This window comes from Pezoporus flaviventris, unplaced genomic scaffold (genome assembly GCF_033815535.1).
Source record: "Pezoporus flaviventris isolate CSIRO_AGI_PZ_B2104156 unplaced genomic scaffold, CSIRO_AGI_Pfla_v1 ptg000064l, whole genome shotgun sequence".
NCBI classification, from domain to species: Eukaryota; Metazoa; Chordata; class Aves; order Psittaciformes; family Psittacidae; genus Pezoporus; species Pezoporus flaviventris.
Genome location: NW_026892612.1, coordinates 2,696,277 through 2,714,603, shown reverse-complemented (window position 1 = coordinate 2,714,603; position 18,327 = coordinate 2,696,277). Strand labels below are relative to the sequence as shown.

Genomic DNA, 18,327 nt, shown 5'->3' with positions numbered 1-18,327 from the left:
ATGAGTAAAAGATTTAAGAACTGGGCACAAGTTAGATATACTGCTGTATCTCTGTCCACTTATTTAAACATCAATATAAAACTCTTCAGCGCATTAATAGCAATAGAGTTTATAACATTCAAAATGACTAATGCAGTGACCTACAGTAGTCATACTGTTTCCAGTGAACATTTATATTGCCAGCAATAAACCTTTTCACGCTGCACTTTGTCTTACAGAACTGAATTCAACACTTATTGGCCATAGCAATTGCAACGTTTTCATTTAACTGACTTTTTCATAAGTCTTGATTTAAGCCTCCTCTACCACCAATATAGAATCATAGAATCATACAACAGTTAGGGTTGGAAAGGACCTTAAGATCATCTAGTTCCAACCCCCCTGCCATGGGCAGAGACACCTCACACTAAATGATATCACCCAAGGCCTCATCCAACCTGGTCTTGAACACTGCCAGGGATGGAGCATTCACAACCTCCCTGGGCAGCCTATTCCAGTGCCTCACCACCCTTACAGGAAAGAATTTCCTCCTTACATCCAATCTAAACTTTCCCTGCTTAAGTTTTAACCTGTTACCCCTTGTCCTATCACTACAGTCCCTAATGAACAGTCCCTCCCCAGCATCCTTATAGGCCCCCTTCAGATACTGGAAGGCTGCTATGAGGTCTCCACGCAGCCTTCTCATCTCCAGGCTGAACAGCCCCAACTTTCTCAGCCTATCTTCACACAGGAGGTGCTCCAGACCCCTGATCATCGTTGTGGCCCTTCTCTGGACTTGTTCCAACAGTTCCACGCCTTTTTATGTTGAGGACCCCAGAACTGCACACAATACTCCAAGTGAAGTCTCATGAGAGCAGAGTAGAGGGGCAGGATCACCTCTTTCGACCTGCTGGTCATGCTCCTTTTGATGCAGCCCAGGATACGGTTGGCTTTCTGAGCTGCAAGCGCACACTGAAGCCGGCTTATGTTCATTTTCTCATCAACCAACACCCCCAAGTCCTTCTCCACAGGGCTGCTCTGAATCTCTTCTCTGCCCAACCTGTAGCTGTGCCTGGGATCGCTCCCACCCAGGTGTAGGACCTTGCACTTGGCATGGTTAAACTTCATGAGGTTGGCATCAGCCCACCTCCCAAGTGTGTCAAGGTCCCTCTGGATGGCATTCCTTCCCTCCAGGGTATCAACCGAACCACACACCTTGGTGTCATCGGCAAACTTGCTGAGGGCGCACTCAATCCCACTGTCCACGTCAGCAACAAAGATGTTGAACAAGACCAGTCCCAACATCGATCCCTCAGGCACACCACCATTACTGGTCTCCAGCCAGACATTGAGCCATTGACCACAACTCTTTGTGTGCACCCATCCAGCCAGTTCTTTATCCACCGAGTGGTCCACCTATCAAATTGATGTCTCTCCAGTTTAGAGACAAGGATGTCGTGTGGGACAGTATCGAATGCTTTGTACAAGTCCAGGTAGATGATATCAACTGCTCTACTCCTGTCCATCAGTTCTGTAGCCCCATCATAGAAGGCCACCAAATTGGTCAGGCAGGATTTCCCCTTAGTGAAGCCATGCTGGCTGTCACCATCCACCTTGTTGATTTTCATGTGCCTTAGCCTGCCATCCAGGAGAATCTGCTCCACGATTTTGCCAGGCACAAAGGTGAGAATGATTGGTCTGTAGTTCCCTAGCTCATCCATTTTCCCTGTATTGAAAATGGGTGTTATATTTCCCTTTTCCAGTTGTCAGGAACTTTACCTGACTACCATGATTTTTCAAATATGATGGCCAGTGGCTTAGCAACTTCATTTGCCAGCTCCTTCAGGACCCGAGGATGGATTTCATCAGGTCCCATGGACTTGTGCACGTTCAGCTTCTTAAGATTTTCTCGAACCAGATCCTCTCCTACAGTGGGCCCAGGGTCTTCATTCTCACAGTCCCTGCATCTGCCTTCCAAGACTTGGGTGGTGTGGTCATAGCCTTTGCCAGTGAAGACTGAGGCAAAGAAGTCATTAACAACCTCAGTCTTCTCCAAATCCAGGGTAGCCAGTTCTCCTGAAAGCTTTCAGACAGCGCCCACATTCTCCCTAGTCTGTCCCTAGCTTCCCAGATAACATCCCTGTGCTCTTCCCAGGCCACCTGTCCCTGCTTATACAATTTGCTGAAGAGTAATAAAGAAGTGACTCATGGAAATATCTAGGACTGAGTAAGTTCATCTATGTGGTGTGTGCAGGCATTAAATTCTACACTCCTTTACAGTGTTTTAGATCATATGCCCTCAACTTTGTACTGTGTTAAAGTCCAATGATCTTTCACTCTGCAATACGCTAAAGCGAAGCATAAAACTTGTCCAGAGCCAGGCATGATGCTGATACATTCACCTATCTTATTTGGTTAATGATTGAGCTGTACAAAAGTTTGTACTTTTTTTTGTGTAAAAATAAGTTTTGCCAGTATCCATTATTTATATAAGCAGTCTCCATACCCACATGTAATCTCACTGATATGACAAAACAACTTGAGCAACAGCTATTTGTATGAGTAACAGTTTCTGAGGAGGAACTTAACAGTTTCCTAAGCTTAACAGTTATGAACAGGAAAAAAAATGCGTCTTTGTCAGTATCTAAAGATACTGAAAAGAAAAAGCAAGTAAATAAGCAAACTTGACAAAAAAAATCCCCAAAATTACTGCATATTGTAGCATTCAAACCTAGTAAGACAGAAAACTTTATAACTAATGTAACTAATGTTTTGTGGGGATAAAATATATATATATTACAGCACACCAAATGACAGTTATTCTAGCATAGTTGCATACTATTCCACTTACAGCAGCTACCTGCAATCACAACAACAGCAAAAAAAAAAAAAAGACATACAAAGTAAGAAATATGCATATCTCTCCTGCTGTACCAACTTCCACAGTGCCAGAAGAGTGATTAAGTTTCAGTTCAGCTTCCACTAGCATCAGTGGGATCTTCTGCTGTAGAAGTGAGAGCTGCAATAGTGTAGTAGTAGAAGCTGCAATAAGCACATAATGAAGAAAAAATCTTTTTTAATCCAGACCTCAGTGAAGTCTACATTAAGTCAGCATCCTAATGTCTAAGTTCATGGATTAGCTCCTAAATTACTTCAAGCTACAGAGAAAAGTCAAGGAGAAGTGATATTAAATTCATAATTAAGTATCTAAATTTACTAAAACCAATGAAATACAGGTCACAGCTTTCACTGTCCATTTCACGCTTTCAAAGAACATTCCTTGGCAGCCTACTTGTTTGGAGAACAAAATCTTACAACCTAAAGGCTGAGGAAATGCTTAACTGTGCATCTGAAAGTAGATTTTTCTTACACAAGGAGAAATATGTCTACTGAATATTTGTTTAATATATCAATATTATATATATAATTCCAAAACACTCAATTAGGGAAGAGACAGTCACTTAAAATGGCAGCAGTGAATTGGATAAACCCAATGGATAAACAGATTTGGATTTCCATTTTGAAATATGTTATCATGTCAAATGAGTCCTACAAGATCAGAAAGATCAGGAAATCCACACAGATTCCAGCCACCACTAGAATTTCTCACTGTGCAGTTAAGTGTGTCAGATTAATATTTGCAGTTGTCAGAAAAGAAATGGAAATTATTCAGATTTCATAAGATGGGAATGGTATTTATCTACAAGAAAGCATCTAAAAAAGCTGTCTGTTGCAATGGTAGAACCATTTATTGATAAGACCTGTGACACCAACACAGTCCAGAGCCCCTTTCGGTCACAGCACAGTTAACTCTTTCAGAAAGCAAGGCTCAGCAACCCTGTTTAATTCCAGTTATCAGTTTTTCCAGGCAACAGCTTTGAGATATGTCAGTTGGCCACAATCATCATGCAGTAGCCTAAGAATTATCAGGAGGAGTCTGTTCACTGACAATGGATATTTAAACTTCTCTGAGCTGAAGCAAATGTACTGCTCGATCCAATAGGCAGAAAGGAGCAATGACAGTAATGCAGAGATAGGCATATGTCGAGACTGTCAAGGGAAACCCAGATAATTGTCATACATGTCCTCTCTGGAAATGATCTTGTACCTCAAACAGGTGTAAATAAAATACTACTAATGTTGTGCTTTCAATCCAAGGAAGAGAATAATTTGGTTTACAATGGAGCAAAAGGGAACATTTCAAGAAGAAAACTGAGAATAGTATCATAGTTACTACTATCATGCTAGTTCATAATGGAGCTCTTGTTCTGTCGCAGACATCTGGTCTATCAAGACCTTTTTGGTTTAACTGGGGTACCCACTCACAACTGGTAAAATTACTGCTCCTTGTGCAGGACAGGGCTTGGTTGTTCAAGAGAAAACAGATTTTATGCTGCAGTCCATTCCTGCAGGGAAGCAGTGTTGCTCATTTCCACAATGGGTAGGGAAACTTCTCAGCTTAAAGACCTGCCACTGCTCTTCATTCATGTTCGACTCGCTGGACCCCAGAATACTCATGAAGCCTCAAATTTTTTTTTGAGTTTAGCATGTGACTGATTTGTTTGCTTCACTTCAGCTCAGATGGGTTATTAGAGATAGGATATGTGAAATACAAATATTCTGCAGAGTGTGGAAGGAATATGGATGAAATAGTTAAAGCACTCAGAAATTACAGTAACTGAAAGCAACAGGAACAGTGGCATGAAATCTCTTACTTAAAAAACCGTTTTCACATTTGAGGACAACTGAGTGACAAATGCGAAGTCAGTTTCTAAATGGAGATCTGAAGTACTGTGAACCTTCAAGTCACTACTAGGCAAATGAGTAGGAACTAAGATAATTAATGGACACTTGAAAGAAAAAAAATTACTTCTTTGGAAATAGTTAAATGAGGAAAAATCTGCCTTACAGATGTATCAGTGCTCTGTGAAAAGGTCAAGCATATAGGTAAAGATGCATAGATAGATATACTCTGGTTGGATTTCCAAAAGGCTTTTGACAATATCCTTCACCAAAAGCTCTGAAGAATTTAAGAAGACATGGTAGAAACGGGGAAAAGGATCCTAGCCCAGGAGCTAGCAGGGCCTATAGAGAGGGCTTTAAACTAGGTTTGAAGGGGATAACACCAGACTGAGCTATGGGGTAGGATGCTGCTGTTGGGAGTCCAGATCCACTGGCAACTTAATGCATATATGCCAATGCCCACAGCATGGGCAATAAACAGGAGGAGCTGGAAGCTATTGTGCAGCAATAAGAAAGAAATCATGACATGACTGCCATCAGAGAAACATGGATGGTACAGGCTCCTCAGAAGGGATAGGCAAAAAAAAAAAGAGGTGATGGGGTTGCATTGTATGTCAAGGAATGCATCAACTGCTTTGAACTCAGTGTTGTAAGAGAGAAGGCTGAACATCTGTGGGTGAAGATCAGGGGGAAGGCCAACTGAGGAAGTCTGTTATAGACCACACAGCCAGGATGAAGTAAGTGCTCTTCAAACAACCGGGAAAAGTTTCACAATCACTTCCCGTCGTTCTCATAGGCGACTTCAAGCTATCAGATGTCTGCTAGAAGCACAACACAGCAGAGAAGAAACAATCCAGGAGGTTCCTGGAGGGTGTTGAAGATACTTCCTAACCCAGTTGGTTAGTGAGCCAACCAGGGGAGATGCCTGGCTAGATCTGCTGTTTGCAAACAGAGAAGGACTGGCGGGTGATGTGATGGTTGGCAGCTGTCTTGGGCAAAGCGATCACAAAATGACTGAATTTTCAGTCATTGGAGAAGTCAGGAAGAAGGTCAGCAAAACCTTCACCTTAGACTTCCGGAGGGCTGACTTGGGCCTGTTTAGGATGCTGGCCGGCAGAGCTCCTTGGGGAACATTACTGAAGGGGTCCAGGAAAGCTGGACACTCTTCAAGAATGAAATGACCTCAAGGTGCAGGAGGAGGCAGTTCGCCATGTGCCAAAAAATCAAATGAGCGGGGAAGAGCAGACTGGCTGAGCAGGAAGATACTGCTTGAACTTAAGGATAAAAAGATAACTTATCACCTGTGGAAGAAGGGACAGTCAGCCCATGAAAAATACAAGGATGTTGTTAGGATATCCAGAGAGAAAGTTAGAAAGGCGAAGACACAGACAGAACTAAATCTGGCCTCAGGCTGCGAGGGGAGGTTTAGATTGGATATTAGGAAAACTTTCTTCACACAAAGAGTGAAATCAGAGCATTGGAACAGGCTGCCCTGGGAAGTGCTGGAAATACTGTACCTGAAGTGTTCAAAAACTGTGTAAAGGAGGTCCTCAGTGACATGGTTTAGTGGTGGTCTTGGCAGTGCTGGGGTAATGGTTGGATGATCTTGAACATCTTTTCCAACCTAGCTGATTAAATGATTCTATAAGATCTTTGCAGAAGCAAGTGATCAGACTGAAAACAAAGATTAGGATCAATTAGTTAGTTGTTTATTAAAAAGCAACTAGCTTCTCACAATGGGGAGAGGTCCCTGCCACCCATGGATTTTTGCTGGGGTCCATGGTAGAACCTCTTCTGGGTCCTACATTATTTCACAAAAAAAATTTACATGGAAAATGAAGTGAGAAATGAAGTGCAGATGTCAGCTACTGCTATCAATCACGGGTGTAAAGACTGCCGCTGCCTATGTGAGCTGCAGAAGGCAGCTGCAGAATTCAGTGATGACAATAAAAAGTCAAATGAAATCACATGTAGACAAATGTGGATGAACGTATGTGCAAACACAACCTCACACTAAAATGAACTGTTTCGCGCTGCCCAGGACCACTGACGAGTGATGCTCTTGGGGCTATGGCAGACTAATCCATGGAAATTCAGCTCAGCAGAAGCCCCAACAGCAAATGGCATGGTAGACATAATCAACAGGAGTACGGATAATAAAGCAGAGAAAATGGCACTGTAAGAATAATCCAAAGCTTTGCCACAATTTAAGTACTGTGTGCAGTTCGATTCCCTTCTATTCAAAGAAGACATAACAGAGCTGGAAAAGTTTCCAAATTGAGAAGAAGAATGGACAAATATATGGTACACCCTCTGAATGGGGAATAGCTAAGTTAAGACTCTTCAGTCTAGATATGATACAATTTCGAGGAAAATACCAGAAATCTAAAAAATCATCTATGGCATAAGAGTGTGCAGGAATCAATCTTCATCATCTCTTTCCGCAGCCATCAAAAGAAACTAGTAAGTAAGAAGCAGAAGAGAGGTGGTTCTTCATGCAGTTAAGTGGCAAGCTTTTAAAATCCTTGGCAAAGAATATTTGGATGCTGAAGTTTACTTTTATTTAAAAGGTTGGACAAGTGTCTGGACAAAAAAAAAATCAAGAATTTCTAGGTATGCAGAACACATATCCAGTTCAAGCAGTCTCCTGAGCTGAAAAGAGCTGAAGGGAGTGCTAGGGAGAAGCATCAGATGCTTGTTTTGTTCATTCTCTCCCACAGACAGTAACTTAACACCACTGGCATACTGGCAGGCAGTCAGGATAGATGACCCAGAATGACCTTTGCATCCTTATGGGTCATTCTGAATAAAGGCTATTCACGTGAGCAAAAATGTTACAGAAACTAATTCTCTATGCCCTAAACGTCATACTACCAGCCTTCGAGGTGCAACACAGCACACATTTTACTTTGTGTTTATTTTCAAGACATCAGGTTACTGTGTTAATACGCTCTGCAAAGAAAAGCTCAATAAAAGAAAACAATGTTCTCTAGATTTATTCAGAGGGAAGGTGATATGCTACCGCTGATCAAGCTAAATATTTTAAAAAAGGAGAACATTTTTTAATTCTAGGCTTGAATTTCAGCCACACAGCACTATTCAGTAACACCTTCACTCCCCACTAAGCACTCTTACGCAAAACCCAGTTGTTTTATTCCAGTTTGAACATGAATTAATAAGGGAATGCAGCAAAGGTTTTAACTGTGATTTGTATCATCTCTATAACTCCAGTTTGGCCCTAGAAAACAAAACATAAATGACAACTATTCCCTGCTGCCACAGAAAAATTACAAAAAAGATGAAAACCATGGCCCTTTGTGATTGTGATGTCTATCCCACACCTGGAAGCATGCCACTTCCCTGGGAGCAGATTCCTTCTACATGGAGAAGTCTGTACTGAGAATCTTTTTCTTTCCCAATTTATTTAAACTATATAATCCATTGATCATGTCCGACTAATCTGCCTTTTACAGTCTCATCTCCATCATACACTGTCATGTGATCCACAAGAATTTCCACAACAAGCTGTTCTGGCAGGATTTTACTGTAGCTCCGATACTCTCTTGGACTTGCCAATGTTCCATTCCAAGAGTTTTTTATTCTGCAAAGATCAATCAAATTGGGTCCACCATGTTGCCAAATAATCACTTACTGTCTTAAGCTATGTATGTTTGGCAAGCAGGATTTTGTTTGATTGTATTTACCCTTGTGTCTGGCAGGTGACAAAGAGCACCATAGTTCTTCACTAGGGACAATATGATTTATTCACATCCATAGCTGACATACATACCTCCTCACTTTGTTATTTTACAATTTATCTTTTGGAAAGGAAGAGAAAGATATACTGGTCAATCACAGAACTAAAGAACACAGCTGCAAAAAATGTAAATACAATACTGGAAATATCTTGTCTGACAAGTCTAGAGAATTATTGCACTGTATAAAGCTGTTGGGAAGTTGTATATAAGCAAGGCAAACAGATGTCAATCAAAACACAGCAACTGAGATGACCATGGGAATTGTAAGCCTATCTTCTAACAGGAGACTAGAAGATACAAAAGCAAAAGTGAAGGCTGGCTCCCCCTGCAAACATGCTGGAGAAACAGATAAGCCACTTAAGCACAAGAATAGATATATACTCACCATGACTAAATTAAATCTGTAAATTGGAAGTAAGTGGGAAAAAAAAAAAGCAACAACAAACGCAATTTTTCCAGACTGAGAACACATAACAAAACCCCTTTTAAAACTGGCTAATTTTAGACTTGTTTAAAACTGGGGTAAAAAAAACATCTTATGAATGACTTAAGGTATATAATAGCAATCACTGATGATCCAGACTAACCTAATATCCTTGAAATTTTTGCATTCATTTTGAGCTGATCCTTTGCAAATTAAAAACTGTATCTATCTTCAAGTTCTACTTAACAGTCCTCTTCAAATTCCTGAAGGCATAAAATTAAACTATGGAATAGTAGGTCAAAACTACGTAACATTGCAAGTTTTTTGGTCAATACTTCAGCTAGGGACCTGGATATTGGCATAGGAAAGACACCTATTAAACATAACATACATGAAGAAGAAAAGGGGATCTCCAAGCATGTTGGGAGGCAGAAACAGAATTCAAAAGAAACTGAAACTGTAAAACAAGGTCTGGAAAAACAGGCAAGATTCAGCAAAAAGCATGTGCAAAGTAATCACAATAATCTACTGGATAAATTCATGCTGGAGAACAACGGGCTAGGAATTTGGCAGAATCTATTCGTGAACCACAGATCACAAGCTGAACTAAGTCAAAGCCTGACCTATGTAAAACAAGGGAAAGGACTGGGCTTGGATGAAAAAAGACGGAAGCAGGCAGCAGGAAGACATCTTTTCTGATGCCTCTATTTATGTTCATAAAGAAACAAAAAACACAAGCTAACTGAAGGAAGACAGATACAGCTTAGACTTCACAAGGACAAAGAGGATGATGAGCCACTAGGATCAACCGTGGCACCATAGAGCTTCCTTACTGAAGATCTTTGAAAACTAGTTAAGTATCTGCCAGGAAAGATGTGGGCACAGATGATCCTCCTCAAGGGCACTGCGATGAACAAATTATCTGTAGAGATGTAGCCCCCTGCCCTTCATTCCTACAACCACCAGCCACTGTCAGCAGAGGTCATGCCATACCAGAGGTATCATGTACTACTGATTTAACTCTGTGTATTTTCAGATTTCTGGTTCTTCCATTTTAATCTGGTCTGTCAACTTCTTTACGTACTTTGTTTGAGAGGAGCAGTTCCCACAAACATTGTCATTTCTAAATTGGGCTTGCAACTAATTGTTATTCTTAGAAGTATAATTTAGTGTATGCTTGCCTAAAGGCTTTAAATAAAAAATCATCACATAATTTCTAGCTTGACTAGTATTGCTGTTAAACAAGATTCTCATCTTCCCTCATTTTGTAACATATAAAGACCATTAGACTGCCTCTATCACCAGAACCCATCTGGCACATCCTTTTCTTCATCCAACTCCCAGTGAAAGCTCACATTCAGCAGTAGCAAACTCTGCTTTCTCTCTCTCCTCCCTCTCCTTTTTAATCACACAGACAAGAGAACTACAGCTAAGGATGAAGCAATTAACCATGGCATACCCTTTGTACTCTCCAATACATGATGGTTTTCTGTTTTTTTTGTGGCATGCAACCATTTGCAAGAATGTTATTTCAGTACTTGCATTTTTCAAAGATCTTTCTACCTGGTGGTTATTCTCTACCAGTCCCTAAGTGTTCGCCTTTCTGCCATGAATAAGAGAAAATTCTATTTTCCTTGGTGTTTCTGTGCAGCCTAGCTACATCTGCATGTGCATACTGCTTTGAGTAAACCTAGCTTTGATTCTTTTAATGCCATACTCCTAGTAATTGCAAGTTTAATACTCAGGGCTTCATTAAGCTCATCCCAGATATTAAATTTTAGTAAAAGCATATTCTGTTCCAGTACTGTGAACACACAGGCGCTTAGGGGGCATGTCTCATCTATTAGCTATCTATATTCTTATTCCGGGGTAGGTGAATTTCGTAGACAAAAGACCTATCATGCTGCTTTTTTGAGTCATCCATGTAGTGGAGATCACGGTAGCAAACTCTTTCGTTTGCCGAGGACAACAACTTAGTGTTAGGCTCTTTATCTTAAACTCCCTTTCCTCTTAACTAAACTTTTTTCTAGTCTTCCAATTTCAAAAACTTATTTTGCAAAATTTCCTTTCACTTCCCATCAGGAACAGATCTGGAAAATGGAAAACAGGCATTCTTCCCATTCTTTCTGATCCATTGATCTTGTTACGTAACATCTTCTCTGTGCCATCTCTGGGACTCAGGTTTGAAATGAGGCAGTATTTATTACCTCTTTGTGTGACTGCTGGCTTTAAATCTGTAAACCCACAACTGAAAACAAATAAATAAAAAAACCCAAGCAAACAGGGGAAAAAAAAAAACAGCCCCCAAAACCAAAACACCTTTTGTCAAATCACACATTTACGTTACCTAAAAAACCACATCTGTATATCTAACAGTAACTCCTGGGCCACACCTCAAACCCAGCACACTTAGGTGTCTTTTGGCAAAGAGTGTGTATTCCTTGCAGGAAGAAAATTTGAGGGAAAGGGTAGCCTATCATTTGCCAAGGGTGGGGAGTAGGCCACTAGCCTGGAGGAGATGAGAAAAATTACTGGAAGAATACAATCAGGAGACGAAGGCTGTGAGATAGAAAAGTGTTGATGTGTCACCCCTGAAGACATTCGAGACCAGGCTGGATGTGGTTCTGGGTAACCTGATCTAGTTGAAGATACCTCTGCTCATTGCAGGGGGGGTTAGACTAGATGACCTCTGAAGGTCCCTTCCAACCCAAACAGTTATATGATTCCATGATCCTCAAACCCTGCCTAGTATGAAGAAAGAAAAAATAATAGAAAGATTTAAAGTTTATTCCTATACTAACTCATGCTGCATTTCTCTTGATTGTTGAAGCCACAGATAAGATACCTTTATCTCTTCCATCACCTTTGGGGTATCAGCTGTTTGCTCCTCCTGCTCTCTTGCACCTTCAAGGAAAATCCCTTGCCTGAATAAGAAACTCCTGGCATCTGATGACAGCAACCTGAAACTGATGAGGCACCACTTTCTAGAAGAGCACAGACCTAAAAAAACTCATTTTGAAGCTGCACATTTCATATTAAAATGAACTCATATGTCCCGTCAGTTACTGGAGTTCCTCCTCTTTTACTTATATAAAGATTTGCAGGAAAAAAGCATACATTGATAAATCCAAGGGGACAAAAGCCTTTATCACTGAAGCCCAGAGTAGGATTCCCAGCTTCTCAGATGCTTCACAAGTCATTAACTTTATAAGCTGGTGCTCCTTTCTCTAGTTCTCTGAGAATATTTCAGCACCAAACCAGGAATCTATATCCAGTGAGAAGCTGTGTTTACAAGAACTGAGAAAATTCATGGGAATCAGCATGATGTATCAGTACGCCTTAATTTTCATGGCTATATCAAAAGAGGGCTTTCTTCTTTCACTGTATAGTAGAGAATCTCCAAACTATCAACACGGTTTCAATATTCATGCCAGTTGTATAAAATGCTTCACAGACTTCATGTTTAGCCTTCAGTAGCTGCCAACAGTGAAAAAAGAATTACCCAACATCAGTGATAGATATTTTATCTCCAACAGAAAGGTCTGCATAGTGCACTACAAGATAGAGGGCTAAAATATGTCAGCCAGGAGCTGCTGGGGGATGTGTTATACCCCAAACTGCTCCATCCAGCATGCAACTTTGAACAACTCCTTGGCTGTTCTGCATTACACAACTTTATCATAGGCCCAGATGGATGGCTAGTCCAGACCACTTTCTTAAAAGACCCACGCAAAAAGAATAGGGGTGGGTTTTTTTTTTGTTTTTTTTTTTTTTACAGGCAAGGATTTGCTTGCTACAGAAACTACTGATTGCACTTTAAGGGAAGACCAGAAATGGCTGCAATATATGGGGGGGGTCGGGAGAGGAGGAAAGAAAAAAAAGTCAATTCTACGCATTTAAGTCTTCCTATTACACGCTTGTACTATTCTAAAGCCCAATAAAAATAGGAGACCTTGGGCCAATTGTCTTGTAGCTTATACTATGTTTCACTGTGTTTGCTCCACTGTCCTTAATACAGATGTGGTTATGCCACAGAAATTACACTACCAGTAACCAAGTACTCAAGCTTAAAGTTATGGGACAGGCCTTTAATATGCCTTAAATGAAGGCCTGTTAACTTGAACGTCAGCTCACACATTGGTAATGGTATGGAAATACAGGATAAATGAGCAGTACATTGGAGCAATTTGCAGGAAACATGAATCAGAAGACGTAGCCTGGAAAAACATAAAGAGGATTCTTTCTCTGTTGTGTTGTGTCCCCTAAAAATTAATGGAAAATTCCTCTTTTGAATAAGAAGAAAAGATAAAGCATCAGATTTCTGTAACAAGAGATGGAGACCACAGAAATTTGAGCAACAGCTTACCAGAAGCTGTGAGTTGCAGTTCTTTACTGCTCACCAGCAGGTGTTCTCAAAGTCTCCTTTAACATTTATTTCTGTCGGACTCGTCCAGTCATCCAGATAGGTTTTGTAGCTTTCCTGACAGCACTATGGCAATGGAAATGGACTTAAACAGAATCCCAAGACTCAGTTGTATATTCTCCAAATCTCGCAAGCACCAAGAAAGAGGGAAAACTAAACTTCACCTGTTACCACAAACACATCAAATAACAAAAACTGGGAAAAAGGATATTGTCCAGTGTTTCTGATTCACTGCCCTTCTGGGTCTACAGTCTTGTTGCCACTGATCAACTTAACTTACCTTTCAAAGACATTTTTCCACAAACACAATCTGAATATTGCCTACTCTTACCTATCTTACCCCTAACCTACCCTAAACTGTCTCTTCCATGGTACCTTGCATCTCCACCCATGCAAAATTAACAGGGTGGATGGTAAGAAGATCTTCAGAAATGTTGTTTTCCACTATTCCCTTCAGCCCTAATCATACAAGTAGCTGTTGTCAGAATACCCTGGTTTGCAACTTTGCAAATCCACCTATCTGAGTTTCATTTTTACGCATAGTTTTACTACCTCTTACCTTGAATATTTTAATTCCATTATTTTTTTTGGTCATAGGTACTGAGTTGATTTTTTGGGCCAGCTACTGGGATTTGTATTTAGCTTTTTTGCACTTTCTCCTTAAAGGTGAGCTTACAAATTGAACTTTTTTAAAGAAAAGAAATATGCTTAATGCATTACACTAGGGTTTTTTTTCATCTACTTCAGGCGATTTGGGGATGTGTATTTTTATGAGAAGTAAACAGCTCTTACTGACACTTTCAGCTTTAATTACAATCTTTTAGCTTACCTAGAAGTCATATTATCTGTAAACCCAAAGTTTAACTGCCTGGCCATAGCTGCTACAAAATACAGACATTAAGCACGTGAAGTCTTGCATCTAACAGAAAATTCTGCTTACTAGTTATCTCTTTCAGTGTTTTTATAGTACAGTCAACTAAAAGGATGTCTTTCAACATCTTATACCAAATAGAGATTTTTTTTAATTGCTTATGATTGCCTCTCAGTAATAAACAGTAGATTGTTGCCCCATATTCTTACTCTTTTGCACTTCCTGTTCTGCCTCAAGTATCTTCCAGCTTTTCCAGATCTATGCAAAAAAGCCCATTACAGGCAAATATAATTCATCAGTCCAGAGCCTTCCTGACTTCCTTTCTCTAAAAGTTAATGCCTTATTCCCTTTATCCATTTTCATTGATAGAGTCTACAAAGAATGATCAGTAATCTTTACAGAAAACAATGCACATTTGTTTGTATTTTCAAGAAATACGGTTATAGAATTATTTTACACAAGCTTTGAACTATGTATTTACATGTTAAACTAAGTATGGTCAGACCACAGCCATTTGGATTATTTTATGAACTCTGAATTCTATCTAGCGTCCACATCACTCTGAGAAAAGATGAATAAGCACTAGCTGGGAATAAAAGGACAGACACTGGACCACCAACATACTAGCAAACACGCTATCACACAAATACTACTTGGAGATGATTTTGTGAGAAATGATCAGAAACTTAACACTGGCCATTGTAAAAAGATACCCATGAAAGGAAGCTCTGCATAACACCTTGTGCAAATGCACAACACTTTTTAGGGCATGTAGCTGTGAGTGCTGAGCTCTATGCTGGCACGGTACAATGACATATAGCACCAAGTTAGTCTAATCCAAAACATATACAACAGCAAGTTCTGAGGAATTTCTTCACATATACCCACTGCCTGCTTCTTGTTCTTAAAGGCTGGTTATAACCAGAAGATAAGGAATCACCCACCAGTCTAGTTTATATCACTACTGAAGTTTTCTTTCTCATACACCCATCATTTAACATTCTTACATTCGTCTTCTACTTTAACTTTCCATATCTGCGTACCTACGTAACGGTATTGGCTCCCTTCACATACACTCTTTTTATCTGTATACTCAGTAATGCATTTTCCATTTTTTTCATTATTTATAGTCTCTATTTTGTCTCATTCCCATCTATACACCTGATCAGCAATGTATCTCTTATTAATATAGGTGTATACACAGCACTTTCAGTGACATGGAAGAAGCAATAGTGCCTTGCTCCATTCTTTTCGTAATTCCACATGAGGTTTGGATGTGCAAGGTATAAAAAACCAGGCTTGCCCAGCTGGCCTGACCAAAAGAGATGCAGCATATCCTCCAACTGACTGTTGTTTATTTTGGCACTATAAAGGCCCAGACAGCAATACAAGAGAAACACCTTGGGCAAAAGGTGCTCATAAAACAAAAAAAGAAAGACTTTATATCTGGATTTATAAATGGCAGATTCAAGGTGGGGATTCAATTTTGATATGAAAGCTTCCTCCTGAATTTCTGTGCCTCCAACTTGGAATAACACTACCGACCTGCCCAAGTGCTCTAAGAGAGAAGTTGGTATCAGTTCTTCTAAGTAACTGCATCTTTACATACCCTGTTTTGTGCTACTTCAGTGCCATTTTTCAGCTTTTCTCATGCAAATTATTTACCTTAATAAACTGCACAGCTGCTTTATCCAGGCTTGCAATGACTGGGAACGGTAGAGATGCATACTTCAAACTTTGAAGTCAATGATGCAGTACATGGGGAACTCATTTTACAACACAAATAATAATCAGGTCTCACTTTGATCCAGTTGATGTAAAAGGCCTGTTGCGTAAACGCAGCTGCATTTTTGTGAATCTCATATATGATGAAGCCTGCTGTACCTGTAAATGCTCATTTCTAAACCTTCAATTCATGTAGTATAAACTACTGTTAGAAAGCCTGTGCTTGGATGTTCGCAGCCAAGCATGCAAAGCAACTGTTTATTTTTCACATGTTCACCTCGATAAATCCTACATATGCAAGTCATATTTTGAGAATAACTGCCAGGAAATCTTAGGATACTTGGCAGAAACTCTGTCAGAAAAAGTGATCTTAGGACATTTCAAGCGGCAACTGTGCCTAGCTGCAGTGGGGAGGGGATTTTTCAGACTGATGGGATCCAGGAAAAACCAGGTGTTTCCTCACTTGCAGTTCCCGGACCTGGCTGGATCCAAGAATTTTCTCACGGGGTAATTTCTCGATCTATCCAGTCCAGGTGTTTTCAAGCGAAACATCTGCGGACTCTGCAGAGCCCAGGTGCTGCCCAACGGGCCGGCTGCCGCGGGCCCAGGAAGCTCAGCCTGGACTGCTGGTACCCCGAGGCTGACTTCTCCCGCCCGTGCATCCACCACACCCGGCGGAAAGCGAGTGGTCTACTGGACGGCTGCTTTGGCCCCGGCGGCGAGCGGTATGGCTCCCTCCCCGGGGCAACCCCGCGTCCCCGGCCGCCGCACAGAGGCGCCGGGGCCACCCCGAGGCAACGGGACCGCCCCTGTCACCAATTCCCCCCCGCACGTCCTGTCAGAAGGGGGGTCGGGCCGCCCCCCTCTTTGGGCCGGTGGCCGCAGCTGCCACGTCCTGGCCGCTGGGGAGACGGTGGCTCGCTGCAGGGCGAGCTCCTCTTGTACCGGCGTTCTTTTCTTTGCAAAGGGGGCAGGACAGTGCTCAGCCGGAGAGCAAAGTTCACCCGCGGCGGAGGCAACATCGCGGCGAAGACCCAGACGGGCCCCACCGCGCCCTCACCCTCGCCCGCGGGCGGCTCCGCGGCGCGCGCGCCGCTCCGCACCTGGCCGCGCTGGGGGCGCCGCGACCGCGACTCCTCTGGCGCGCCCCTGGTGTACCTGCCCCCGCGCATCACCTCCGCAGCGGGAGGCGGGGACAGTGCCGGGGCCCGCGGCTGGGCCGAGGTCGCGCGGCGGCCGCGGAACTGCCCGTCCCTTGCCCGTGCGCGAGCGGCAGCGGACCCTGCCCGCCCGCCCTTCGGCCCCGCCGCTGGCGCCTGCTCCGAAGTAGTTGTAAGGAGCGTTACCTGTCCTATATTGACGTATCCGTATTTGCTAGCTATCCTGTTGGCCTCCGGGAGCCCCCCAGCTATCCGAACAGCCCAGTGGTTGGTGTACAGACGCGTCCTGCAGGCGGGCAGCAGGAACCCCAGCACCAGGGTGAGCCGGCAGAGAAGGTCCCCGCCGCCTCCACCTCCCCAGCAGCAGCGGCGCTTCCAGCCCATCTTCTCCTCCTCCGCACGCAACCCCCACAAAACTTCTCCTTCCTTCTTCCGAGGCTCTTCTGCTGACCTCCGGGCGGCACCGGCGGCGCGTCCTCCGAAGTTACCCCGAGGAGGAAACTAGGAAGAGCTTGGAGTAGTGCATTGAACCGCCCAGGGGTTAAATGATGAGGGGTTGTGAATAATGGTTATAATCGGTGATTGCTGCTGTCCCCTCCTCCCGCCGCTCTGCGGGGATTAAGTAACTTGCTTGGAAAGCTTCCCTCACAGTTTCTGAGCGCCAGCTTCTCCCTCTGTCCCCAGCTATATAGGAAGTCGTCTCTCCGCGGAGAGGAGGGCTCCTTCTCCCTCTCTCTGCGCTCCCCTCCTCTCTGTCTTCCTTCCCCTGCTAGCGGTCTTCTGCCTCCTCTCCCGCTCCTGGCTTTCCCTCGCCTTCCCTCTCGCCCGGGGTCCACGAGCAGACCGGCTGCGGCAGCAGGCGATGTGTGAGTGGTGGCAGCTGAACGGCTCAGTTCACTCCGGCTCGGCCACCTCCTTTTCCCCTCCCTTCTCCTCCTCCTTCTCCGCCTCCTCCGCCCGCCCTCGCTCCCGCCCGGCAGCGCCGAGGGCCAGGGGAAATGGCAGACGTGCTGGCTTCGCGCTCTGCCGACCCCTGCGCTCCTGGGCCTGCGGCTACCGCCAGCCCCTGGAGCTGCCCCTCGCCCTGCCACACTGGGAGCCCGCCGGCGGGGCAGCGGCGGCCACCTCAAGGTGCGAGGCCTGTGGAAAGGCCTCGTGCTCGGAACCGGCTGCGGCCCTCGGCCCTGCTCTCGCGGGGTGCCAGGGCCGAGGAGGGGCGTTGGGAGGGCGTCAGCTGCCCCTGT

At 43.1% G+C, this 18,327-nt stretch overlaps 1 protein-coding gene across 2 annotated transcripts in view; it reads right to left on the bottom strand.

Moving 5' to 3' along the window:
• PCSK5 (proprotein convertase subtilisin/kexin type 5) overlaps positions 1–18,100 on the bottom strand; it is a 259,399-nt gene extending 241,299 nt beyond the window's left edge. Inside the window, exon 1 of one of the 2 annotated variants that reach the window (XM_061470825.1) lies at positions 17,270–18,100. In XM_061470825.1, coding sequence (XP_061326809.1) covers positions 17,270–17,467 — 198 coding nt within the window. In that variant the 5' untranslated portion in view covers positions 17,468–18,100. The remainder of the gene's footprint in view (positions 1–17,269) is intronic. The other variant, XM_061470826.1, reaches the window with a different exon arrangement.
• Between the last annotated feature and the right edge of the window lie 227 nt (positions 18,101–18,327).